The sequence below is a fragment of the Benincasa hispida genome, chromosome 5 (genome assembly GCF_009727055.1).
Source record: "Benincasa hispida cultivar B227 chromosome 5, ASM972705v1, whole genome shotgun sequence".
Classification (NCBI taxonomy): Eukaryota; Viridiplantae; Streptophyta; class Magnoliopsida; order Cucurbitales; family Cucurbitaceae; genus Benincasa; species Benincasa hispida.
Window position 1 is genome coordinate 42,267,487 of NC_052353.1, and position 11,361 is coordinate 42,278,847.

At 31.4% G+C, this 11,361-nt stretch overlaps 1 protein-coding gene across 5 annotated transcripts; it reads left to right on the top strand.

Moving 5' to 3' along the window:
* Positions 1–6,455: 6,455 nt before the first annotated feature.
* Positions 6,456–10,216, top strand: LOC120077489 (probable 1-acyl-sn-glycerol-3-phosphate acyltransferase 5). 5 transcript variants are annotated; one of them, XM_039031389.1, is made up of 6 exons: positions 6,465–6,605; positions 6,876–7,011; positions 7,901–7,960; positions 8,046–8,672; positions 8,954–9,084; positions 9,625–10,216. In XM_039031389.1, exons 4-6 carry the CDS (start codon positions 8,116–8,118, stop codon positions 10,044–10,046), a joined length of 1,110 nt encoding a protein of 369 aa, XP_038887317.1. In that variant the 5' UTR covers positions 6,465–6,605; positions 6,876–7,011; positions 7,901–7,960; positions 8,046–8,115; the 3' UTR covers positions 10,047–10,216. The 5 variants fall into 5 exon arrangements, with proteins under 5 accessions (XP_038887315.1, XP_038887317.1, XP_038887316.1 ...); XM_039031388.1 differs by lacking the exon at positions 7,901–7,960; XM_039031391.1 differs by lacking the exon at positions 6,876–7,011 and having other exon boundaries at positions 6,500–6,605.
* Positions 10,217–11,361: the final 1,145 nt, after the last annotated feature.

Below are 11,361 nucleotides of genomic sequence, written 5' to 3' on the forward strand. Positions count from 1 at the left end.
CGGATTTAAGTGTCGGGAGATCCTTCTTTTCCTGTAGTGCTTCATGGCAAATTCCATAAAAGACCATTGGAATGCTATCAAGTAGATTTTGAGGTATGTAAAAGCCACATCTTCAGTAGGTCTTTTGTATACTCAAGACGATGTTAATCAAAGTCACTTGATAGGGTATGTAATGCTGATTAAGCAATAGATACTGATAAGAGAAGGTCACTATCAGGATATGTATTTTCTTATCTTGGGAACTTGGTAAGTTGGAAAATCTCTCTTCAATCTATTGTTGTTTTATCAACAACTTAGTTTGAATACATTGTAGTGACTAATGCGATTAAAGAAGCCACTTGGCTAAAAGAGATTACAAATGAATTAATACATGATAACAATCCTATTAGAGTATTATGTGATAGCTAGAGTATTGTGTATCTATCTAAAAACCAGACTTTTCATAATAGAATTAAGCACATAGATATTCGTTATCATTTCCTTAGAGATGTCCTTAACCAAGAAAAATTCACTTTGGAAAATGTTAGTTCTATTGATAATGTTGCAGATGCCTTTTTATGAAGCCATTTCCATTGGGTAAGTTTGACAGTTGTCTTAAAACTCTCAAAATTTACCCGATCTGATGAAGTTTGATTGTGGTGGTCACTATTGTTGGGTATCTTTGCTGCTTGAGTTAACATAAGCTATCATGGTAGAGGTTTGTGAAAGGGTGATAGCTTAATTTGACTTTTTTCTAGATGCTAGCCTCGTTATTTCTATGGGATGATTTACAAACTAACAGAATATTATCACGTGTCTTCCTAACAAATTTTGTTTTAGGGAATCAGCTGAAAGCGCGTCAAAGAGCTAAGTGCGTGATTGTCATTTTTGCTTTATATAAAATCCCAAGACGAAGCTGAAGAACGTGATATGAGAGTAATCACAAAGAAGTTGAAAAGGTGAGATGACGTGAATCTGAATAAGTTGATGCGAAGGTCTTCTTTATGTTGAAAGAAGTAATTGGATCCTTTGCCAAAATCAGGAAAATATCGAGTTATCTCATTGTTATTGTTCTGTGGATTCTCAGTAAGCAGCAAAATTACCTAATAAAAGTAACTATAAATCCTGTCAGTGGACGTAGACCTTATTTGGTTGACCCACTATAAATCCTATCTTCTCCTTCTTCCTTTCTCTTCGGTATTGTTTAATTTGTTTTGTTCTTGCAAAGCTTCTCTTATTTTCATGAGTTTGGTTTGTTTGCTTGAAACCAATAATTAATAAATCTATTAAATTTAAATATAAAATTGATTAAATAGATGATGTGATAAGATAGACTTGGTATGTGTTATATATATATAATCTTAGTGGCCTGTCTCTTCTTTCTTCCCTCTTTCTCCCTCATCTCTCTCTCCTCTCTCCATCTTCTCTCTTTTTGGTATGACCCATTCGGGTTGATAATGGCTGCTTCCACTAGGGTTTGGTTCATTGTCAAAATCTGAATCTCACATTTTCCAATTCCAACTTCAAATGCACTCAACTTTCAATTTCAGGAGCAGTTCCAACAATTCAAATAAGATCTAATCTAAATGCAATGGTTTTTAAAGAAGAAAGAAAAATATAAGAGATAAAGGAAAACAAATAAGATTTAAATTCATTCATATGATTCAATATACTGTATACATATATATCTTTTTTTGTAGAATAAAGATTTGACAAAGGTCTTCCTGAGTTTGAAATTGAAAAACAAGTGCAGTGTGGGAGAAATTACAGAGGAGGAGCAGCAAACTAGGAAAAAATTTTGCATTTGGAGGGAGAAATTATATAAAAAGAGAGAAGGTGGAGAGGGAGGAGAGAGAGGATGGAGAGAGAGGTGGACAAGATTAAATATATATATATATATTATCAAGTCATTTTGCCACATCGCTTGTTTAATCAATTTTATATTTAAATTTAATATATTTATCAGTCGAAAAACCTTTTAAATTTATTCTTAAAAATTTAGTGACTAAAATGACCAATTTAAAAAAACCTTAGATACCAAATGCACACATTCAAAAACATAAGGATCAAAAAGTTATTTTTCCACATTTTCTCAGATTAAAAAAGTGTACATAAAGCACGAAATAATATGATAGACATGACTAAGATAAAAGTGGTATATACTCTAGAAAATATGAGTTATAACTTGATGGAAATCTATTTTTGGGTCATATGATTTATGCAAGGATATGTTATTTGTTAATCCTTAAAATTAATTGAGACGCTAGTTAAATGAGGGTGGTCTATAATTTTTATAGGGAAATTGACCATATGGCAACTTTTAATCAATTTCATATATATATATTGTTTCAAATTTAGTTGCAAGTATATCATTTTTCACCTCAGGTCATTCACATTGGTGAAACTCGATCAACCTAGAAGAAAACGAGACTTGATTGAATTAGTTTTATGTTGTTAATGAAAGGATCAAATCCCACAATGGAATCGATTGATTGCTTTTGCAATGATTTTAGTTTGAATTATCACAAAAAACAAATACGAAATGTAACCCACCATAGAGTGAGACATAGAGAACATCCATACGGATCTGAAATTCAAATTACATAAACTAATGAAAAAGCAGAAAAGCCAATAGTGAGAGTATCAGATAACAAATAGAGATCCAAAGGTGGAGGACGGATCCTAGAAAATGATGACTTTGGATCTCCTACTAACGAAAGAGCAAATAACTTGATCACATTGAAATTGATGGTTTGATTTCTTTGAATACTCGTTTTTTTTTTTTAGTACAATGTATTTATAGGGCTAATTAGGCTTAGGGTTTATGCTGATTTGTTTTTGTATTATGTAGGTTTTTTCTTGGAGTAATTTCAAGTTCAAAATTTATTTTTGTATTAGGGAAAACTTCGAGTTCAAGATTTGAAAATATTCAATTTTTAAAATATATTATTCCTCTCATTGACCTAATTTATAAGTTGATGATTAGGATTTGGAACAACATTAAAAATGTATGGTTGATCGATATCGTGAAAAAGAGTAACATTTATATGACTAGAAGTTTCAATAAAATATATGAAGTACATGAGGTTTTGCTCAATAAGGATATTATTGATCTCTTTAGAGTTTTGTTCATCATTGATAAGACTAATTTATAAGTTCTTGGTATCGAGGATGTCTCCTACATTCATGTCCATTGCGATATAACTTCTTGACACACTCGATTATCCATAAGGCTTTGGAAGAGAAAAAAATCTACCATTCTCCGAATTTCATATCTTCAATGGCTCTCGTGATTAATCGGTACAATTTGTTTTTTGTTGAAATTAATGAATCTAGAAATTTTTATTAAAATTAGGAGATAAATTAATTAACACAAATTGAACATAGGAAAACTTACAACGTTATTTAAGAAAAAAATATCTGGGTGTATCTTGAGTTACACTCATGTTTGTGCAGTTCACACAAGTGTTCGATCTCAAATTGTCATATGATAATTTTTTGAAAATGATATATATTTTTTTAATTTTTTCTATTTATAATGGATGAAGGTGCGTAGATGAGTACAACATTACTTGTTACTAGGCATACACATGTTTCACAAAAAAAAAAATGAAAAAAAAACTAAGTAACTCGAATTCACTCACATACACAAAAACACACACACAAAACATAACAAAATTTTTAGAACAACTATCAATTTATACTCCTTGATTGTATGGGTTATATCAATTTAAATGTCCTAAATTAATAATAGTATCAATTTGAACCTTAAACTCTTGTAAGTGTATATCAATTTATGCCCTCCATTATTTTTCGTTTTAAAAATCTTCCCGTGTGAAACTTAAAAATCCTTATGAATTTTGATGTGAAGAACAAAAATCAAAATATATATAATACATGTAACATAACCAAAGAAAATTAGAGACGAAAAAAAACGCAAAAGATTATAGTGGTTCAACAAAAGTTTACATTATCCATCATTGAATCGAGAGAGCATTGGATGATTGATTATTTTATATTAATCAGCTCAACTTGATGTTTTTTTTATCTGTACTAAAAAATAGAAAAATTAAAAAAAAAAAATCTTGACAAACTCAACTACTAGCCAACAACAAATAAGAGTGAAAGAAGTAATCATGGTTCAACCACAATAAAAGGAGTGGGTCCCAAATGTGAGTAACATAACGTAATCAACTACTCCTTTGAAGACCATTTGGAACAAACTTTATAGAGCTTTAACACGTCACATGATATACTCTAACATGTCACTTGCCAAAGCCTTAGTCATAATATCTTTTGCATTTTGAGTAGTATTGATTTTGTATCGTGTGAAAAATTGTTACAATCATACAAAATTCTCCTCGATCTCAACTACAAAAATATTCTCTTAAAATTTTTATACAACTCACACCTTTTTCTTCGCTATCAAACTAAAGAATACAAAAGGGAACTTGAAGTAAGAGTTAGCACATTCAAGCTTACAAAAATTTATAATTATGACAATTTGAAACTAAAGTTGCCTCAGAGTTCTTTCTACCATTTCTAGAAGTAGGAAAGCCACACCTATCTCTTTTAGGTATAGGAACCATGACTTGCCTATTCCTTTCAAATGTGGATGTCTTCTAATATTTTATCAAAACATCCAACACGATTATGATTAGTTGGATTATTTGAAAGTGTAAGACCACTTTGATTGTCACAATAAACCTTAAGAGAGAACAATGAGTAATACACATGTCAGCTATTAAACCTTTGAACCATATAGATTCTTTGATAACTTTAGATACAAAGTTATGTATTCAACAATCATAAATGAAATAGATACTACATATTGCAAACATGATTTCCAACTAACAACATTGTGAAATAAAGTAAACAAATAGCTTGTCAAAGAACGTCATTTATCAATATTAGTCGCATAATCTAAATCTACATAGCTAATAAGGCATTCATCAATATCAATATCTTTTTCAAATATTAAACCTTCAAAACAGAACTTTTAACGTATCTCAGGATCCACTTTGTTGTCTCCTAAATAAGGGTTTTCTAAGATTGCTCATAAATTGAATATTAAACTCATAGAATAACCTAATCAAACTGAGATATAGGCAAAACATGTGATAATCTATCCCTTTCCAATTCCATCTGGAAAACATTTGTTTGTAACACTCAAATCTTTTTAAAAACGTTGATTTGTCGATTATTTTAGGTTATATAAATAATATATGCTCTATATTATATTATTAATACTTTAACACTCTTTCTCATTTATGAATTTCAAAATTTGTAAGAAATTGAATGAATGGAAATTAATATTATTTGGAGAGAAAAAAAAATATATTACCATACATTTGAATTCACATAGCCTTTTGTTTTTAATACCATATTAAATCACCACTTAACCCAAAAGCTTAAATTGATGAGTTCATTAAACTTTATATTATACTTGATCACTTATTGACCATCATGGATTGACCTAGTAGTAAAAAAAGAGACATGGTCTCAATAAATGGTAAGAGATGAAGGGTCCAATTCATGGTGGTTACCTACCTAGGAATCAATTTTCTACAAGTTTTCTTGACATAAAAATGTTGTAGGGTCAGGCAGGACCTGTAAGATTAGTCGAGGTGCCCGTAAGCTGATCCAGATACTCACGGATATCAAAAAATGCTTTTATCACTTATTGGTGTTTTATTTTTCCTCTCTTGTCTATGTCTACACCAAATTTAAAGCATCTATTTTTTATTTTTTATTTAAAATTAAACTCAATTATGGTCCCTCAATTCTCAAATTGGTTTCATTGTTTACAAATTTTCAACTTGCCAGTTTTAGACCTTAAATTTTAAATTTTGTTCTATTTTGATCAATAAAATTTATGTAAATTTTCACATATAGAAGAAATATTAAACTATTTACAGAAATAGAAAAAAAAAATATCGATAAAATTCTATAAGCGTCTATCGGTGATATAAATGGATAGAAATCTATTATTGATAGAGACTAATATTAGTTTATCAGTATATATCACTGATAGAAACAGATAGAAATCTAAAATGATTAAATTTTACTATTTTTTTAAAATAATTTTTCTTATTTTTCTATATTTAAAAATTTTCCTAAAATTTATGTAAATTTTAGTCCTCATTTATTTTGATCTAACAAATTAATATCATATAGTTGCAAATTAATATGAACATATTTCAAGTGAGACACAATAGAGATAAGAGACAATAATTTGACAAGTGGATTATCGATTAAAAAATAATATAGCAAGAATTTAAAAAATATTAAAATAAACCATACTGAACTTTAATACTAAAAAAACAATCAAAATAAAATTCCAATTTTCACCCCCCGAAGATTCGTGTCCCCGTAACGAGGTCACAGCAATAAGAAGGGGGTGGCAAGATCGTAATTTCGAACTTTTCCGCTGTCCTTTTTCGTAAATTCGCAACATCAACCTGACACAACCAACGCTCAGAGAGAGAAATCAGCGAGTACCGGAGTATCAATAAATCTTCTCTCCAAGAAAGAATCTAGAACACTGTGTCAGTCCAGAAATTTCTTCGCTTCGTTCTTCGCTATGAAGTTCATCGTCAAATCCTGAGTCTATCAATGCATTTGAGGTAATCCACTTTCTTTATCGCCATTTTCATCTTTTCCATTTCACCAGTCTCTGTTTGGTTACCGAGAAAATGCCGTGAATATCGTACAAAATCTAGTTCTCTGTATCTCAGTAGGCTGTCAATGCATTCGCGTTTTTCTTTATTATGTTGTGAATCGGATTTGGACTATTTTGTTTTTTCTTTGTCCGCATCTGATTTTGTTTGTATTAAGCTCTCATCCTGTGGTTTTCATGTTATGATTTGCATCGATCATCCACATTGTGTTCTAAGTGTGTGATTCGAGATTTCTGGATTCGCATTTAAGCGTTGTGATCCTATTGGATGCTATTAGTAGTAAAGAAGTGTAGTCTCTGGACTATTGATCGATCGAGGAAGATGAAGTTCATATCTTACTGAGCACTAGCAGGTGAGATGTTTGATCGTGCTGTTGGTCGCTCATTTGCCTTTATATTTGTTTTTCTATACGACTATACCGAATTTATACAAAACCTATGTAATGGTGGTATTCTATTGGATTCTGTTACCATATATGTTGCGATCAGAATCTCTATTTGTTAGCCTGACAACATATATATCAATAATATACAAGAAATTAACAGATTCATTGATTTTAGTTTTGTCCCATAAAAATGTTGCCATAGCAGTGTAGGCACTAAGCAGATGAATGTTGGCTTCAAATTGTTTAATTCTCTCTTACTGTGGGTTGCTCTTCTCTGAGATGATGTGTAAGACAAATACCAGGAGTAATGAAGTCGATGGAAAATGTGGAATGTTAGTGATATTATTTATTTCACCAGTTTTTTGGATTTATTGTTTTCTGGAAAGTTGAATTTCATTCTACTAACCAATAACCATGTATATAGCAAGTTTCTTCAGTTTGAAAGGACAGTTACGTAAGACAAATGGAGTAAAGAAACATTGAAAACCAAATTATTTTACCAGGAGAAATATCAAAGAGTGAATCAGGAAATCTTGTGTGTTTTTTGTTCTCTTTCCTATGGGAGGCTTCTTGTCTCCCACCAAAAGTGAATTGAGAGGAATATCACAAGGAAAGGGAGCAATTTCCTTTCCTTTGAGGTTGGTGGGATCGACAATGGCACTTCATTCTGTATCGTTATTCATCAGGCATTAGCTCCTTGACTGATGCGGCATTTATTACTTTCTTTTTGTAAATTTCTGTTACTGTATGATCTTTTGTAATTTTTTAGATGCACTTTCCATTATACTGTAATTGTTTAGTTTCATAACAGAGCATTTTAGAGGAATTTATTTACAGCTAAATGATTCTGTGTTAGGATTATATCACTATCACAAGCCAGAACTGCGCTCCATTGGACACCCTACCTTGATGAAAAGCAAGTTGTTCATTTCATATTATTAATTTAGTCAATGAGACATACCTTCATGTCTTTAATCATTCTGTGTTGCCTTCTTTATCAGGAGACCCACTCATCTCTGGTGATAGGGGATATACGTTTGTGCTGGATACTGTGAATGATTCTGAGAGGGTATGGAAGTTAAGGATGTTGAAACCAGGGATCACACCTTAACTCCAGCTAAGCTGTTCAGGGGTCTATTATGCTTGCTGGTGCTTCTTTTAACAGCATTTATGATGTTAGTATATTATGGTTTTATCAGTGCCATTTTTGTCCGAGTATTCAGCATACATTATAGCCGAAAAGCTACTTCCTTCTTCTTTGGTTCTTGGTTAGCTCTGTGGCCTTTTCTATTTGAGAAGATTAACAAAACAAAAGTTATTTTTTCTGGAGAAGTGGTTCCTGCAAGGGAACGTGTCTTGCTTATTGCAAACCATAGAACTGAAGTTGATTGGATGTACCTGTGGGATCTTGCAATACGAAAAGGACAACTAGGATACATAAAGTATATACTTAAGAGCAGTTTGATGAAGCTACCAGTATTTGGTTGGGCATTTCACATATTAGAGTTCATCTCTGTGGAAAGGAAATGGGAGGTTGATGAATTGACAATGCACCAAATGCTTTCAACTTTCAAGGATTATTATGATCCTTTCTGGCTTGCCCTTTTCCCGGAAGGCACTGATTTCACGTAATTACTCATATATCCCAGTTCCATTTCTCTTACATTCTCGAAAAAAATGACACTGCTGTTTGCATACTTTTGAGATAATCAACAATTCCAAGTAGAATTCTCCTAAATGTTCATTCAGCTACAATTCTGATATGCAATGCCGTAATGGTACCTACAATGCATGTGTCACATATGTAATTTGTGCTTAGCATGTTCTGTCATACAAGCCTTACTTTTCTTGTTTAATCTGATTGAGACTGTCTAATAAGATTCATGTCACTCTTTTCTGTTTTGTGTAGTGACCAGAAGTGCATTCGGAGTCAAAAGTATGCAGCCGAGAAAGGCTTACCCATATTAAAAAATGTTTTGCTTCCCAAAACAAAGGGTTTCCGTACATGCTTACATGATTTGAGGAAATGTCTGGATGCAGGTACTCTACATCCTTGTTTTGCTGCTTAAAATGTTTCTTCTATCCGTTTCCCTAGTTTAGAGTATTGAATTGGTCGAATCAAACATGAACTCTAAAAGTTAGATATCCCAAGGGAATTGATCTGTTGTGATAGTCCTTGGAGATTGCATCACTAGTTTCAAAGGATGAAAATAAAACAGATGCTAGGCCATAAGGTAATAGCGTTATTTCCTAAGTTGTATTCTATTCATATTGATGTTATTTATGCTATTTACGATTTTGGTTCAAGGGTTTAGAAGAGTGCGCCGTATAAACTCTCTAATCCTACTGGCGTTTTTAAATCTGCAATCTGCTATTTTCTCTCTAATAATAAACTCTCTCCTTCTGCCGATGGAGGTAGCTAGCACACAGTGAATTGTATAAATCTTTGTGATGGTTCTCTACTGTTTACGTTTTTTTTTTTTTTGTTTATTTTACATTGTCGAATTCTTAACAAATAGCAGCTCTTTGCCTGTAGTTTGACAAGTAGAAAATCTGAAGATGTTCATTTCTTTTGTGTAGTTTACGATGTGACCATCGGCTATAAACATCGATGCCCTTCTTTATTGGACAATGTCTTTGGATTGGAACCTTCTGAAGTTCATATACACATCCAACGCATTCCCCTTCACCACATTCCAACTACAGAAAATGAAGTTGCCAATTGGCTAATGAACACATTCCGCCACAAGGACCAATTACTTGAGAAATTTCATTCTCAAGGCCATTTTCCCCATGAAGGAACAGAAGGGGATCTCTCAACATTGAACTGCCTTGTTTCAATCATCACAGTAATGCTCCTAACATCCATATCTACATACTTTACCTTTTTTTCTTCCATCTGGTTCAAAATCTACGTATCATTAGCCTGTTCCTTTCTTGCATTTGCTACTCGTTTTAACATTCGACCAATGCCAATTTTTGGCCATAAAAAATCTTCTTGAAACTGGATGGAAGTTGCGTATGTATGTGTATTTGTTAGAAAATGTTGTACGAAACTATATATAGAGCTGTCATGTCGATCAAATATTCTAGTGTAAAAAAATGTTCTATTAGCAAGTTTTGTAGAATGGACCCTCTCTTTACTATTAGAAAAATTGGATTTGCTCTCATATTTCACACGGTCTACGGTTTTGTGATGGGGACTTGATTTTGTCGGACCGAGTGAGTTTGGTACGTGTGTGTATATATAGCCTTTTTTTTTTTTTTAAGAAAAATAATAATAAATGAAAATGAGCATGGCATAGTGCTTGTTCTTAGAGGATTGATTCCTTCATCATATTGCCAAATAATAATAATAATAAGTAGAATTGTATATAGGCTTAATTATAATAAATGTCAGAATTTTGTTGTGTTTTAAAATATACTCTTATTCCTTGGGAAATTATTTTAAATAATAAAATTATTAGAAATATTTACAATAGATAGTGATATACTACTATCTATGTCTATTTGTCATGATAGACAAAGATAGTAATAGTTTCGCTTTATGTCGTGGTCTATCACAGATAGATAGTAAAATTTTATTATATTTATAAATATTTTGGTTCATTTTTCCATATTTAAAAATAATCCTTATTTTTTTCATAAATTCTAATATTATTCTTGATGTTTTATAAGCATTATAAATTGATCCTACCTCAAAGTTTAGGATTTAATTGATATAACTATTAATTTAAGGTTTAAACTAATACAACCTTAAAGTTCAGGAATATTAATTGACATTTATCTATATTTTAATTGAAAATAATAATAAATAAATTTAATAAAAATACAAATTTAGTAAATTTTATTAGTATTCCATTAAGAAAATTTAAAATATACATAAATGATTTTAAATAATTAAATAATTAATGAGCTAATTCATTTAGTCCGAGTCCAACCCAAACTAGACCCAAATATCCAAATTTTGATCCAATGAGCCCAACATAGTGATTGGTTCATGGACTTGGTTATTGAAAGTTGGGTTGCTCTGATCATGTCCAAATGGGGACTTCCGTATGAGGCGAACTTGTGCCTTTAGTCCAATCCGGCCTAATAATGAAAGTGAAACTTGCCTAATGATGAGAGTGACACTTACCAAAACAAAAAAAGCTTGTGATTTGTGTACTCAAGTAAGGAGAAACACAAAAAAACATGGGAAAAATACCCTTTTGATCTTTAGTTATCAAGAACGGGTATATTTGATCTCTTATATTTAAAATTGGTCATCTCAGTTTCTGAGTTTTCAAACATGGGTTTAAAAATCCTTCAACTAAT